Source organism: Suricata suricatta, chromosome 17, assembly GCF_006229205.1.
Source record: "Suricata suricatta isolate VVHF042 chromosome 17, meerkat_22Aug2017_6uvM2_HiC, whole genome shotgun sequence".
Classification (NCBI taxonomy): Eukaryota; Metazoa; Chordata; class Mammalia; order Carnivora; family Herpestidae; genus Suricata; species Suricata suricatta.
The window spans coordinates 58,199,681-58,215,510 of NC_043716.1; the positions used below are offsets into that span (position 1 = coordinate 58,199,681).

The window sequence follows — 15,830 nt, forward strand, 5'->3', positions numbered from 1 at the left end:
CCTCTCTAGCTCTGACTCAAAGCCCAGAAGCCATGAAGACTGGTGCATTCAAACACAAAACCAAAAAGAAAAAGTGTCTGCCGAGAAAAACATACCAGAAACCAAGTCAAAAAATAAAAACAAACTCAGAAAAAATACCAGCAACTATTATCACAAACAAGAAACTTCCTTAAAATAAGCTGCTTTCAAATTCCTAAGAAAACACCATCACTTGGTAGGAAAATCCTCAGACCATTTATAGGGAAGAAAATGGACACAGCCCACGTTCAGCCTCCTACCACAGGAGACAGAAAGAAAGAAAACCTCTATCCATCTGTCAGACTGCCAAAGTCAGACGGAGGGAGCAGTGTAGCTGTTGTTGGAAGGATCTAGAAGCATCTAGAAACACTGCTGTGAGCACCATTCTGATGCAGCTTCTATGGACTGGGACAGGCATCATCCAGGAAACTTAAAACATAAAGATCCAGCAATTCCTCTTATGTTAACTCATTCAGATATAACCACACAGCTGAGAAACACCGAGCACAGAGATGCTCACTTCACATCACTTCTAACAGTGAAAGACTAGACAGAGCCAGGGGCCAGGAGGGAAGAGCGTGCCGACGACACCCCATATGCACATGCAGGCCCGCCCCCGGCGCGGCACGCGTGCAGCACGTCACCCAGGGTGTGCACGTTCTGCCGTGCGGCGGGAGGCCGGCCGCCTCCTGACTCCCGAGGCTGCATGTCTGGCCGGCGCTCAGCGCGCACAGAAGGAAGCCCACACACCACAGGTGTGACATGAACAGAACCTCTCTAGAAGGGGACGCCAAACACTGACAGGGCCCAGGGATGGAGCCAGTACGCCGTGAGAACACTCACCCACACCTTACGAGCTGCAGACCACGCCCTCGTATCACCTGTTCCAAAATGCACTTTACCCGTCATGCCTCTGGGACCCCCAATCAATTACACATATTGTCTAAACCTGCCACGCCATCCACACAAGCCCGCCACAGACCGAGGCATCGGCTACATGTGCTGCACGGCCACTGAGAGACAAAGTGGATGCACAGAGGGCCGAGAGGGGAAAACACGCAGAGGTTACCCGGGTAGGCGCGTGTGCACACAGGCCTGAGGTGAACATGGGTGCCGTGTGCACATGTGTGTGCTACAAGGTGCCAGACTGGAGAGGGTGGGGTCAGGAACATGTTTGTTCTGGATGTAAAAGAAAGAAAAGGAGAAGTTTCTCCAGAGGTGAGGGGGATTGAGAGACCCTCTAACGGTGAGAAAACATAATGTCAGAAGGAAAACCAGAAAAATCAGCACAGTGGGGAAGCGGTCAGAAAAGAAGCCAAATGCAACCCCAGGACCCCATCACCAAAGGGGCCCCTGGGACTGCCAAGCAGGCCAACATCCCTGGTCAGTGGCTCACAGGAAGAAAGAGGCTGAGGTGGGGCGCCTGGGTGGCTCAGTTGGTTAGGCATCCAACTTCAGCTCAGGTCATGATCTCACGGTTCCTGGGTTCAAGTCCTGCATCAGGTTCTGTGCTGACAGCTCAGAGCCTGGAGCCTGCTTTGGATTCTGTCTCCCTCTCTCTCTACCCCTCCCCTGCTCATGCTCTGTCTCTCTCCGTCTCAAAAATAAGAGAGAAAAAAGAAAGGAAGGGAGAAAGAAAGAGAGGAAGAAGGAAAGGGAGGGAAAGGGAAGGAAAGGAAGAAGACAGGGGACAGAGGCTGGCCACCTAGGTTCTAGTCGAGCCCTGGCACCAGGCATCCGTGGAGAACATGCAGCCAGAGCCATCACCCAGGGCCCAGCACTCCCTGGGCACCCGGGGTCTGCAGAGGGCATCAGTAGAGGGTGGGCAGAGGAGCTTGGCTGGTGTCGGGACAGTAAGCGTGGGGCCAGGGGGCCAGCTGAGGGGATCGGCAGGATGAGGAGCACTTGAGGGCTATTAGGGACACACAAGTGACAGAATCAGGTCACCAAGCAGATGCGGGGAGGAGAGAGGAGGAGAAGCACAGTGGAGCTGACGGTGCGGCAGCACGCCATCCGCTGAGCTGGGAAGCAGAGAAGGAGACGGTTTGCTGTGAGGGCTCCAGAGTTCGAAGAACTTGTAAGACAGGAATGTGTAAATTACTGGAAAGCAAAAAATGACAAACGCATTTCAAGAAGGATGCGCAGGACCACAGAGGTCAGAAATCCGCTAGGGAAACTTCCAGCAGCACGCCACACACAGAGAAAGCACTGGCTGCCGCTGGCCGAGTCCCGACACAGACAGCCCCGTGTGCACACATCGACATCGAAGGGGCTCAAGCGGCCAGCGAGTAGAGGACACGGGACAGCAGAACTCTGTACACGGCCAAGCCAGGATGCAAAAACAAACACACCACGTGATCCATTTGCACCAATTCCAGAAAAGGCAGACTGGGTGGACACAGGAGGCAACCCAGAGCTGCCAGGGCCGGGCGCAAGCACTTCCCGGAGGACGGAGACGCACTGGCCACTCATCGGCCAAAACCCACGTTTTACGTTGGTGACTCTTCCTATATGGAAATTTTCTGTGATGAAATAGGTGCGCAATAATAAATGTGACTTTTTAGGAAGGTTTATCTCAGGAATACACAGAACACTAAAAGAACAAGTCACAGAGAGGAAGAAAACGTTTTCAGATTATTTATCTGAAAAAGGACTTCTCTCCAGAATATATAAAGAATTCTCAAATTCTCAGTAGGAAGGAAACCCCATAAATAGGCAAAAGATTTGTCAACTACGCCCCTGAAAGACCTCCCACGTCCTCAGGGAAACAGACTGCCGAGTGGTGGCCCTGGCACAGCCCCGAGGACGGCTGGGACAAGGACACCGGGGACACCGAGGGCCGGCTGCGGGCCCGGGGAAATGGGGCCACCCCCCGGGAAAGCCGGCAGCTTCTCAGGAAGTTAGGATCCACTGTTCCACCGCAGGCACTCAACTCAAACCAGCGAAAGCACTCGTCCATCCCCTGCTGCCTGATGTGTGGCAGCCCCAAACCAGAAACAGCCCGATGTCCCTCAGCGGAGCAGACGTGGCGTCCATGTGATGGAACAGCGGTCGGCAACAAGGGAGTGAACAGGTCGCCAGCACACCATGAAGGGGCAGCGCACGCCAAGTGACTCTGTTCAGGCCACTTGAGGAAACACAAACTAACCCAGGGACGGGCAGACCGGAGCAGCCTGGGAAGGGGCCCGTGGAGACTCTGGGTGTGGCGATGGAGTCCGAGCACGCATGTGAGGCGTCCAGGGGCCTTGTGTCCTCAGCACTTTAACAAAGCCACCGACACCTGACAGTATTCACTGCTGCTTTCAACTTGTTTCAATTCCTAATTTCCAGAAGAATCAACTTCTGAGGGGTCCTGACTGACCCCCATCCCATGAGCAACTAAATTGTGTTCCAGGACCCAAGACAATGCAAACCCTCCCTGCGGCTCAGAAGCACCCCCCCCCACCATGCCCCACACAGGCCCTGCTGACCCCTCACCTTCCCTACTGGGCAGTCCCGTCCCGACTCCAGGCGCCTCTGCTGCACACCCCTCACTCCTCCCCGACACCGGCCAGGCCGCAGCAGGACCCTGTCCCCACTATTGACTCTCCTCCGCACACACTAAGAGTACCAAACGCACCATTCAAGAACACGCCCTGATCAAGATTAAGTTTTGCCAAACATCTCTCTGAAATGCAGACATTACTTACTTATGTAAGTCTTAGACCAGCTTAGAAACCTTGGCCACAAGAAAAATATGCTAAAGACTGTTTATTTTATCTAGGAAGCTCAGGGCCAAGTGGTAAATTCTCCACATAAAATATATACTCAAATATTAACAAGGAAATGGGACAAAAGCAGGGAAAAAAACTGATAAGGTGCAGAAGACTATTAAATGTTGAGAAAAGATGAAAAGGATGCTAAAAAATACAGTGTGTTTGCTCAAAGACTCATTTTTTTAAATGTTTGTTTATTTTTGAGAAAAAGAAAGAGACAGAGCACAAGCAGGGGAGGAGCAGAGAGAGAGGGAGATACAGAATCTGAAGTAGCTCCAGGCTCCGAGCTGTCAACACACAGCCCAATGCAGGGCTCGAACCCATGAACTGTGAGATCAATGACCTGAGCCCAAGTCAGAGGCTTAACTGAGTCACCCAGACATCCCTGGTCAAAGACTCTTTTTGAGAAAGAGACCAAATGCTACTTTTTTTTAAAAGCCTGTGCATGCACGTCATGGAGGAGAACTTCTGCGAGGTCTGTCCGGCAGGGGGCTGCTCAAGAGCCCGCCCTCAGGGCGCAGAGTGGTTAACTCGTGCTCCAGGCCAGGAACCACTGACAGCCAGGCCCTTTCTGCACAGGCGCTGCACTGAGGAACCAAGACAAGTGAGGGGCCCCCCAGCCCGGAACCCCCACAGGTGTAAGTCTGGTGGGGATGTTCAATATTCACTCCTTGACCTGGTGATTTCTCAAACGCCTCTCTACGCACATCTCAAACAACCCAGAGATACCATCAACTTGGGAAACACATTTTGCTGGAAAGAAAAAAACAGAAACAGAACAGGAAAAGAAACAATCCCTTCTTTTTATTTCTCAAAAGGAAAAAAAAAGCCTGATTTATTCTTTGAATTGGGTCCGAGCCAAGACCCAGTACAGGGGACTTTATTTCCCCCAGCTCCGTTCACAGGGGTGAACACTTTCGCCTGTCCGCCCCTGCACACAGGGAATTAGATTGGGGGCGGGCAGAGTCAGGCTAACCAATCAAGACAACTCTCGGGAACCCGGATTTGAGACCAGGCAGCAGGTCTCAGGAGAAACACCCCTTCTAACCCAAGTCTCACTGGGAGACCCTCGGTGTGTCTGGGCAGCCAGCGGAGCCGCGTCCCGCCAAGCCTGCACAGAGGCAGCAGCACGCACTGGACACGGCGGCTAGGGGCGAAGGGCGGCCAGGGACAGGGCTTGTTGAGGGCTGTCGTCCTTGGAATGTCAGCACCCCTTTGAAAAGCAAGCAAAACTCTCACAAGCGGATCCTGCACCCGACCCGCCAGGCCACCCAGACCCCCCACAGTCCCTCTGGATTAGTTTGCATTTTCTGGAGTTTTACATAAATAGAATCCCACTGAGGCACCCGGTCTGATCAACAGGGAAGCAAAGGTTTTGGTAGCACTTCCAACCCACACAAAAACTACATCACTCTTAGCGAAAGTTCCAGGGTGAAGAAGGAAAACTGACGTCGAAATCAAAGGGAGTGTTGTATCTTGTGATGAACACTAAACACTTACCTTATAACCAAGAAGCAGTTAGCTCTGTTGCCAACAGCAAAGTAGTCGGCTGCGGTCAAAATATCGATTCCGTGAGGGAAGGTGCCCTACAGAGTCAGGTGGGAGAAGGGGACAGAAATGACGTGAGGGAGGAGGGCCCCTGGGGCCGGCCAGCCATCGCGGCCACACACACCCAGCTTGGGAGGAGGGCACCCTGGGGACCGGCAGCAGACAGCTCACCCTCCTGGGCTGGATGCTGTGCTAATACTATGTGAACCACTCAAAAATACTTACTTTTTTCCCTCAAACAACTCAAACATTTTCAACTTTAAAATGTTTAAGACCTTCTCTAAACCCCACGCCATAAAAATCATCAGGCTTCAGCAGTCCAGGAGCACCTCACGTCTTGTGCTTTACAGCTACTGCGTGTTTCACAAACCGAAGATCATGGCCGCCCTGAGCCCAAGGTCTGCGGGCACCGTCTGCTCACTTCGAGTCTGCGCCTCACACTCTGTTAGTTCTCACGAACACATCACTGAACCAGGGGCATTTCCGTGGCGGCGAGTTCACATCCTCCTCCTCCGACGTTCCCACCAAACCGCAGGACCGGCCGCGTGTGGCGCCAGGGGCGCCCTGGGCCCACCCCAGACTCCACTTCTTTCAAGTCCGTGGCTCCCCTACCCCTGTGCTGTGTGCACCCTGCTGTTCTCAGGAAACATCAGCATGGGGGGGTGGGGAGGGTGGGGACCCCCCGTCGGAGTACCGGCTCCTGGCCGATCCCCGAAACTTACACCAAGAGTAAGGCCTTTCCTCTCCCTGATGGTCTGCCCACCCTGAGTGTCCCCACAAAAAATGACATGGCAACCGCCATGCACCAGACGGCCCTGTGTCGGGGCGAGGGCTCCGCCCACGGCAGGATGGAAGCCACTCTCTCCTGGGCTCTGACACTGAGGTGCCCAGAACCCCTCAATTCAGCTTCTGGCAGGCTCCTTGACCACAGAGGCCCGCCCACGCACCCCCTACACTTTGCCAGGCAGGGAGCCTTCCGGAGCGCTCCGCACCTGCTGCCTGAATGCACCAAAGTGTATCCCTCAGCCAGCCAGCTCTCCCTAGGGACCCGCTTCCTTCTAAGTTTCCAGGGCCCCAGCTGGACATGCACTAAGTGACACCCTAGGACACTGGTCTCAACCGCTTTCTTCAAGCCTCATAGGAAAGGGAGAGGCCCTGAGGTGGCGAAGGTGCTTGGCTCTGGAGAGGAAGCACAAACCAGCTGCGAAAGTGAGACCGCACTGCCTCCTGGGCCGATTCTGGGGAACACTTCCCGCCTAGAACCAAACAGTGTCTCCCCTTTGGAAGCAGAAGCGTCCGCGCCCACCCTGGCCCCTGGTGGCCTCGGAGAACAGTGACTAGACCACAGACCACGGAACCAGCGTGCAGAACCCAAGTCCCCTGGTTCTGTGACAAGGACCCTCATGCACCCGACAGCGAATCTTGGGATGCTTGTCTTTTCCCCGGAGGCTTCCCTCCCCGAGGAAGGCCTGCCTTGCCCACTTCTGAGCCTTCTGCGTGGGGCTCCCTTTGGGCCCTGCAGCCGGACTGCTGACCCCCAAGTCCCAGGTGCCCATCGCTGTCTCGGTCTGTCCTCCCAGCACCGTCCATGATGCCCTCGCCTACAGTAACTCCTTCTTCAGATCAGACCCCCTCCTGGGGCTTTGACCAGCGTGCAGCGCGGTGCCTCCTGCCCATTCTTCCCCAGGCGGGCCCCACGTCCCAGGCTGGCCATCAGCACACACAGCACGAATGACTCAATGATAAGGCCACATCACCCAGCCAAGGCTGTCCAGTCGTGAGAGGTTCGAGACCAGGGGACACAATGGTGCTGGTTTGTACAGGGAGAGGCCACAGGGCCAACGGCTTCCAGAGCTGGCTCCTACCACACTCCGGGTGGGCAGTGATCACGTCTGTCCCCCAGGAGCCTGGGTCCCCCACCAAGATGCCTCTCGCGTTCACAGGCAACTGCTGAAATCAGGTGGCAGTTCATAAGGCACTGATTTCTGATCACTGATCTCTGTGTATGTGTGAGACTACAGAAACATCGGGTTTCCCATAAAACACAATACTATTTAAAACGTATGCCAACTCTCCCCTGGATAACCTCATGAGTGCGTCTGTGACCTGACACCACCGAGTTAAATACTGGTTTATTCTAGGTAAGTTCTTTACCCACACTGAACAATGCAAGAAGCTACCCAGTTTGTAGCCTCCGATATTTCTACTATAAAATCTATGGGAAGTTACAGGAACGAAGACTTCATAAAGTAGCCATACCTGTCTTCCCACATTCTCCTGGAAAGCAGCCTAAGGAAAAGAACAAACAGAGCAGGTGAGTTAGTTTGCGTTTTGCTAAACATCAGGAGAGAAACTCAAAACAAACGCAGTGCAGCACAAATGACCCATGGCTTCATTTTTTTAATAAAAGTCTTCATTGTTGGAGAATCAGAGCCTCAAGGTACTTGTCATTCTGTCTCTAAGTCCTGGGGCTTTTTTAAACCACCATTTAGGGGCACTGGAGTGGCTCAGTCAGTTGAGCGTCTGGCTTCGGCTCAGATCGTGATCTCCCAGTTTATGGGTTGGCGCCCCGCATCAGGCTCTGTGTGACAGCTCGGAGCCTGGAGCCTGCTTCGGATTCTGTGTCTCCCTCTCTCTGACCCTCCCCTGATCACACTGTCTCTCTCTGTCTCTCAAAAATTAAAACAAAACAAAACAAAAAACATTAAACCACCATTTAAGAATTCAAATTTATAAAACCAGACATATCCTGAAAAACATCCTTTAGGTGTGAATGCCAGCTTCTCACCGATGCCTAATTCAAGGCCCTAGATAGAGGCGTGAGGACAGAGTCAGTCAGTTAGATCAAAGCCCAACACACAATCCCCCTCCTGGGAACTCTGGGACAGAATCTGGCAACGCCCAACAGAAATGGCTCACCTCCCCCCTGCACTCCCACCCTACCCCTGCTGCCTTCCCCCCAGGGCTGTCTCTGATGAGCCCCTCCCTCGAACAAGCAACGCAGGCCCAGAAGTCAAAATATTTAAACGGAATGAAGTGTTTTCACGCGCTTTCTTTAAAATGCCTGTCAGTATCCCCGGAGTCTCCCCTCCCGCACCTCCACCTGCTTGGCAGAGGTGTGACAGCCAGGCTATCTGAGCAGTTACAACAGCAGGGCCTGTGCACCGCAGGCCGCGCCTCCTTCCCTACGCACCACCCAGAGGGGACCGCCAACTGTGCTTCCCCCCTGCACCGAGTTCCCCGACAGAACAGGATTCCAGTGGGTAGTGGCCATCAGCATGACAGGTCAGAGGACAAAGTCAGCGTGGCCCTGGGAGCGCATGCAGAACGGAACGCGAGGCCACGCCACAGAGAGTCGAGTCTGCCCCGAACCAGCGCCTCCGGAAGGTCCCCCAGAGATCCAGGACGGGGGTCTCCAGGCCCTCCTGCAGCTTTCACGCTGCGCGGAGGGAGGCTCCCTGTTTGCTAGGTACCATTTTGAACCTTTTGCAATAAACTTATTAAGGAAATTAAGAGGAGCACCCGGGTGGCTCAGCTGGTTAAGCACCTGCCTTTGCTCAGGTCATGATCTCACAGTTTGTGAGTTTGAGCCCTGCATCAGGCTCTGTGCTGTCTGCAGAACCCGCTTCAGATCCCGAGTCCCCAGCTCTCTCTCCCCCTCCCCCACTCGTGTGTGCATCTCTTGAAAATATATAAACGTTAAAAAAATTTTTTAAATGAAATAAAAACAAAAACAACCAAAAAAAAAGAAAAAACAATGGAAGATATAATGTCAATTTACATAACATGCAAAATTTAGAACACATTTACCATTTGATGATTTCATCAAAAAGGTAAAAAAATCATATAGGATTTGCATGGAAATGCACAGCTCCAGAACAGGGAAAGCACCGCAAGTAGAGTGGCGAGGGGTTGCCACTGCAGACCCCAGAGGAGCAGAGCATGTGGACACAGAGGATGGACACACAGACGGACCCACAGAAGGCACAATAGAACAGAAAAACAGAACACCTGACCAGGGGCCAGGCTGTGAATTGAGACTGGACACCAAAAACACATTCCATACCAAAAAACGTGACAAATTAATCATATAAAACTTTAAAACTCCTGGTCCGTGCCCTGCCTAGTCAGGACAGAAGCCACCAGCTGGGAGGAGGGCCCGCAAGCCACACACCAGCAAGGCAGCCCCTCGCATCTGGAGCTTAGCGAGTCCACACAACAATGCCCACACCAGCCAACGAGGAAACAGACAGAAAGCTTGCACAGACGTTTCCCGAAAAGGAGGCCCAGGGGCAAAAACAACAGAGAGGGGAAGGCCACGTAAAACCACACGCCCCATGGGACCAGCCATCGACGGCGACCCCGAAGGCCGGCAAGGCTGTGGGAGACCTGGATCCCCAACAGACCGCCAGCAGGAAGGGGAGACGGCCGGCCCCTGGGGGACACCAGGCCAAACACGCAACGACCCTCACCCTGCCTCGATGCTCCTGGTGTCTATCCAGGAGAAAGAGAAGTTACGTTCACACAAAACCCTGAGCACTGCTCATAGCAGCTTAGTTCTGAAAACAGCGTAAAACCAGACGAAACCCGGAGGCCCTACAATGTGCCAATGACTCGCGCAGCTGTGGCTCTGCCAGCACCAAGGCCGATCAACGAGGAGCGGGAGGGAGCTGTGGGCCCAGCCAGACCCCGGATGGGCCTGCAGGGAACACAGCAGACCTAGGAGTCATACGCTGGATGACTCCATCCATGTGATACGGAAACAAAAATCAGAGAGTCAGGACACTGGGACGCAAGAGACCAAACATCAGATACAGCTGTTGAACACAAAAGACTGTAGAACTTTTAGCTACACACAGGCTTGCAGGACAGTCAGTGTGACGGTGGATGAAGTAAGGCCCCCAGGCCCCCAGGCCCACCCTCTCTCCTCACCCTGAACCGCCTAGGGGCAAACACAGGGCCGCTGTCTGCGCTGCTCCCTCCTTCCTGGCAAAGGGACAAGTTTTCTCAAAATGTTGACATATTTGGGGGGCTGGTGAGCACCTTCCAACACTGAACAGAACCGCTATGTGATTGTAAGTGGGTCACGGATTCACAAATGCATTTGCCCTAATTTACCAGGTTGGTCTTCATTCTGCCACCCTACCCAGATCCTCAGAGGCCTGATGTGATGACCGAAAACAACAGGCATCCAGGCCCCATGGCGCCCGGTGCACTGGCACTCCTACATCACTGTCACTGACCACGAGGGCGGTCGCCGGAGCGCAGGTGGAAAGCGGTGGTACGTGAATCACAGGGGAAAGAGGAAGAGTCCAAAGAGACACAGCAGCTCAAACCCTCCATGCGCCCACGCCCTGTGGCCCCTGGGTGGGCAAGGTGACCTGTCCTCAGGCCGGCGCCCAGGCCCAGGCCCTCAGAACCTCGGTGACCACTGCGCACCAGCAGGGGTGACCCAGCACAGAAAGCATGAAGCACAAGCAGCCACAAAGGGCAAGACACGCCTTCACCTGAGGAAGCAGGTCCACATGGGAGAGCTCTTACTCCCAGTTACCAAGTCTCAATCCTGCTGCTTTCAAAAGCTTCACGCAAATGTATCTTTTCTACTGCCACCATTCCACGTCTGCATCTGCCAGGCAGGCGGGCGTACAGGTGATGCCCAACGCAAAGAACGTCCTGCTCATTTTAAAGAATTTTAATTCTAATTTGAAAAACCAAGGTTTTTGGTTTGTTTCACCTCTTCCTCAGGTTTATAAAGGTATCAGTGCTGTGATTTTACTACTGCTCTCCATTAAAATGTCTGACTCTGATGGAAACAGAAAATGTAAAGGCTACTTCTAGTGGACAGAGTCCTCACTGTGTCTGAGAAAGTGGCAGGATCGCTGCCTGCGGGTGACCGACGGGGCAGGATGTGAGGCCTCCGGATGCTCCAGACAGAAGTGACAACTGCGTGAACACGTAAGACACCAGCTCTGCTGCAGTGTGAGCACAGAAGATGCCAGCTTTCGGGGCGCCTGGGGGGCTCAGTCGGTTAGGCACCTACTTCAGCTCAGGTCGTGATCTCGCAGTTCAGCTCAAGCCCCGCGTCGGGCTCTGTGCTGACAGCTCAGAGCCTGGAGCTGCTTCAGATTCTGTGTCTCCCTCTCCCTGCCCCCCTGCCCTGTTCACACGGTCTCCCTCCCTCTCTCTCTCAAAAATAAAAGACATTAAAAACATTTAAAAAAAAAAAGAAAAGAAAAAGGCGCCAGCTTTGCTACCGCGTGAACCCAAAAAAGACCAGCTTTGCTTGCGAACTTTCTCTTGGAACAAAGTTTTAAAGGGCTGGAGACGAACTGCCTCTTCCGTCCGGCCTATTTCGGGGTTCACAGGCAGGCCCTGTCAGGGGTCACGGGAGACCCTCCAACCGAGCCCCCACATGCAAGGGAGGCCCACGCTCTGCCTTCATGACCCAAGCAGAGGGAGTGGGCCAGCCCCTGGGCCATGCTCACCCATCTGTGAGACATGGTCTGTGGAGCACCTGCAGCGCGTCGCCAGCAGGCGGACATGTGGGAGCCAGGGCCAGGCACCAACCATCTCCTGGTGACACGGGCCAGAGAGAACAGCATGACAAGTGGCAGACGGGATGTCCCCAGTGCCATGTCGCTGCACCTGGCAGGTGAACAGGCAAGCTCCTTCACTAGGAAAACAGGCAAACAACTGAATTAATGACTTCCGACCCTTGCAAGGAAACAGAAGACAAAAACTGGCTGAGTTCACTGCTGATTTCTGCCAAACACTTAAAGCAGACACAGAAAAATACCAATCTTTTAAAAATTCTTCTACAAAACACAAGAGCAAGAAACATTCCTTACTCCTTTCTTGGGGCTAGATCACTCTAATTTCAAAGCCAAACAAAAATACCCAACAACGGGGAACCACAGACCAATACCCCTTACGAATACCAACTCAAAAATCTCAACAGTTCACTGATTCAACAAATAAGAAAGGAGTACGCCACAATGAGTAGAAATGCAAGGTTGGTTTAATACCTGCAGATCAGTCAGAGGGTCCATCACGTCACCAGACGTGAGGACAGAAACCGCATGGCCACCTCACAAGCCAACATCCTTTCATGATTAACACACACACACACCTCGGCACACACACAAAACTGTCACAACAAACTAGCAGCACTCCCTCACCTGCTGACATGCATTCACAAGAGCCTGAGAGCAAAGGGCACACTCGACACTGAGAGCCTGGCTCTTGTCTGCCTCACCCCCTGCTCTGCAGGGTAACCACAGCCCCTCCTGTCAGCCTCTCAGGCAAGAGAAAGAAGGAAAAGGCATCAAGACCAGAGAAGAAACAGTAAGCTTTTCTCTTCCTCACAGAGGATGAGATCCTGTGTGCAGAGCCATGGGGAGCACGTGACCCCCAAGACCTGACAAGCAAGCTCATGCTCCAGGAAGAGTGAGGCAAAGGTCCAGCCACATCCACGCCTTCCTCCCACAGAGCCAGCTGTGGGAGCAGGCTCGTGGGCCATCCCCACCTCGGAGCTGCCAGCCCCACAGGAACACCAAGAAAAGACCCAGGAACTGGGTCCACACCCCAAGGCCAGAGTGTGATGTCAGGAACCCAGGATAGCAGGCCCTTGGGAATGGCAGAGATGTGGCCGGGGGCTGCCCGGTGTGGCTTTCTTGTCATGGGGAAGCAGCAGCAAGCCCCGCCCCTCTCAGGAACTGCGCACATGGGCACCTCACCTGGGTGGCCACGCCACACCACTGCCCACCACCTGGCCTCTCCCACCTAAGCCAGGTACTTCCCTGGCCCCTAGCCACTCCAGCCTGCATGGTCCCAACCTGAGTGTGACACTAACAATCCCAAAATGTGTCCCCAGGACACGGGAGCAAGCCCAGCAGGTGCTGATTCTCCCAAACTCCAAGTTTACAGCAGTGCCTCACCTGCTGCAGGTGGTCTGAGTGCACCTGTGCGTTCTGCTGTCGGTGCGTGGCCAGCACACGCCTGACTGCTGGCTGCGTGCTCTGTCACTAGTCAGAGGCTCCTCCACAGTATCTTTTTCCATTAATTTACGATCATCTTACTGACATGAGTGTTCCAATCACAAACATGCACTCCAACAAGCAGCCACACGGTGACGATGTGTTTCTTCTGGCAGACGCCGCATCCTCCTTCTCACAGATTCACCTGGCCTCCATCTGGACCAGGCCACAGGGCACACGTGCTTCGTCCACTCTCTCTCTACCACCCACACCCAAAAGCGTGTGTTCACTCCCCTCTGGCCACCTGAAGTCAGCTTCAGCCTCCGCGTCTGTAGGCAGAGCGCTCCTGAGCAAGGCCCTCCCAGCTCACCCACCTGTCCGCCTGAGGCACGCCCATTTCTGAGTCAGGAAGACCTGCCTTCCCATGATGCAGCGGGGGCCCCAGGGCAAAGGGGGCAGCTCTCTCCCCAGCACAGGGTCCTCAATCTAACCCCTCAGCCTAACCATCCACAAAACGCATTCATGTTCCCACAAAAGAGAACCCCCACTTCTGACAAGAGCTCACAGAAAACCCTCTCAGGTCCCAGCGCCTCTCAGCTTGGCCCCTCCTCCTGCAGGTCTCCCTCTAGCACCAACCACTCGGAGACCAGACCTCGGCCAGCACCAGGGCCCTGCTGGCACAGCCCCTCCCAGCCAGCTGCACCCCACATCTTTCGAGGCACTGCTCTGTGTCCACTCTTCACCGCTTGAAGCCTGGGCAGCCACTGGTCCACACCTGAGCAGAGGCTCTTATCTCCAGAAAGTCGGTTGCCTCAGCCACCAGGTACCCTTCTTTGGCCCTGGCTTCTGGTCCCTCTGCACCTCCACCAGCCCATGTCTGAGCCTGACCCAAGTGACCGATCACCCGTTAGACACAGCCATGGACACTGCCAGCGAGAGCCCCTGGGCCCAAGCCTGGCAGCCATCACCTCTGCTAACAACCACGGGAACCCTCAAAGCAGAGCTCAAGGCCAAGGCCCGGATGTCAGAGGAGCAACAAGATGCCCAAGCTGAGGCTCCTGGTCAGTGCCCTTCACAAGCAACCGTGTAGCCTGCTGAAAGCTCCTGCACACAAAACACACCTCAAATGTGACCAGACTCGGGGCGGGAGGGGGCCAGGGACCAGGCATGGCTAGTGAGGCCCCAGGCCCCGTGTGACCATGTGGAGCTGAGCTGACCTCTGCGTGGAAGCAGCTCCTCGTGAGGCTCAAGCTGCCGGCCCCCCATTACACACAGGTCGCAGCCGCAGAGCCCACCAACGCCGCCGCCGCCTTCTCCTCCTCCTCCTCCGCCTCCTCCCCCCCCTTTCCCCCTCCCCCTCCCTCCCCTTCCCTCCCTCCCCCTCCGAGCGCAGGCCGGCCCAAGCCCTGTCCGGCCACCAGGCGCCATCCCATCCACCCACGAGGCTCGACAAGGCTGGGGGTGCGCCACTCAATCCCGGCCCCACTTCCCAGGATGAAGGCCACTCCCGAAACCAGGAGGAAATGCCAACTGGCACTCCAGTGCCTGGCTTCCCAGACACCACGCTCAGGCAGTGCCCAGGAGCACGCAGCCTGCTGAGCAGAGCCCGCCCACGGCACCAGCGCAGGAACGAGAGGAGACCACTCACAGAGGCCGCTCTTCTGCAGTTGATGTTTCGGTCGAACACAGTGGCGATCACCAGAGCTCTGTGAAAAGGAAGGAAAATAATTAGAAGGAAGTCGTGAAAGGACACAGACCCTGTGGCAGGACTCGGGAGGCTCTTCTGTTGGCTCAGCGCGCCGTGTGCAGCAAGTTCCCGGCACCGCGGGTGGCGGGGCCCAGAGAGCCACGCGAGGGGCGCACATCCGAGTGCCGGCAAAGTCTGGGGAGAGGAGCTGCCCTGCACAGGGGCCCGGGCGGAATGTGCTCGGCCTGCTCTGGGGGCGCCTGTGGCGTCTGGCGAGATGGCGGTGAGCACGTGCCACGGGAGCGGACACAGGCGGCCAGGGGAGCCCAGTGGCCCCGCCCCTCGTCACATACCCAGCCAAGTGGGCGCACAGCTACGGGGGGCACACGGCGTCCTCCAGATGGCCCTGCCGCCCCCAAGCCGGCCACAACCGCACTTGGACAGACTCCGTGTAAGCCCCTCTTCCTGAGGCCACCACGCTCAACTGTTAGTGACGAGGCCGTATGACTGTGTGTGGCTTTGGTAACAGAAAACAAAGGATCTGGGGCAGGACTGGAGACACTTGTTTCTAAGACTGACTCCAGAATTCCCATCTCATATCAGCATAGAGAAAACACTTCATAAAGGGGATTTCAGACACGGAGGCCACCTCGACACAATGCCACCACCTGCCCGGACCCCGCTCCTCCTGCTACATCTCGGTCCTCCTTCACCGGCACACCCACACTTTCCAGCTCTTCCAGCCTGAACCACCACCCCCAGAACCCAGCCAATCCCTCCAGCGACACCATGTCTGTCTATACCGCATGATAGCAGATTAACGCCCCCTTGCACAAATGTCCAGCC

The 15,830-nt window shown here is 55.0% G+C and overlaps 1 protein-coding gene across 4 annotated transcripts in view; it reads right to left on the reverse strand.

Annotated features, from left to right (window-relative positions):
- Window positions 1-15,830, reverse strand: part of TBCD (tubulin folding cofactor D) — a 149,575-nt gene that overhangs the window by 39,033 nt on the left and 94,712 nt on the right. For all 4 annotated transcript variants that reach the window (XM_029928649.1, XM_029928652.1, XM_029928650.1 and 1 more), the window contains exons 14-16: window positions 14,946-15,003; window positions 7,581-7,610; window positions 5,274-5,359 (exon numbers count right to left, since the gene is read on the reverse strand). In XM_029928649.1, the coding sequence (XP_029784509.1) occupies window positions 5,274-5,359; window positions 7,581-7,610; window positions 14,946-15,003 (174 nt within the window). The remainder of the gene's footprint in view (window positions 1-5,273; window positions 5,360-7,580; window positions 7,611-14,945; window positions 15,004-15,830) is intronic.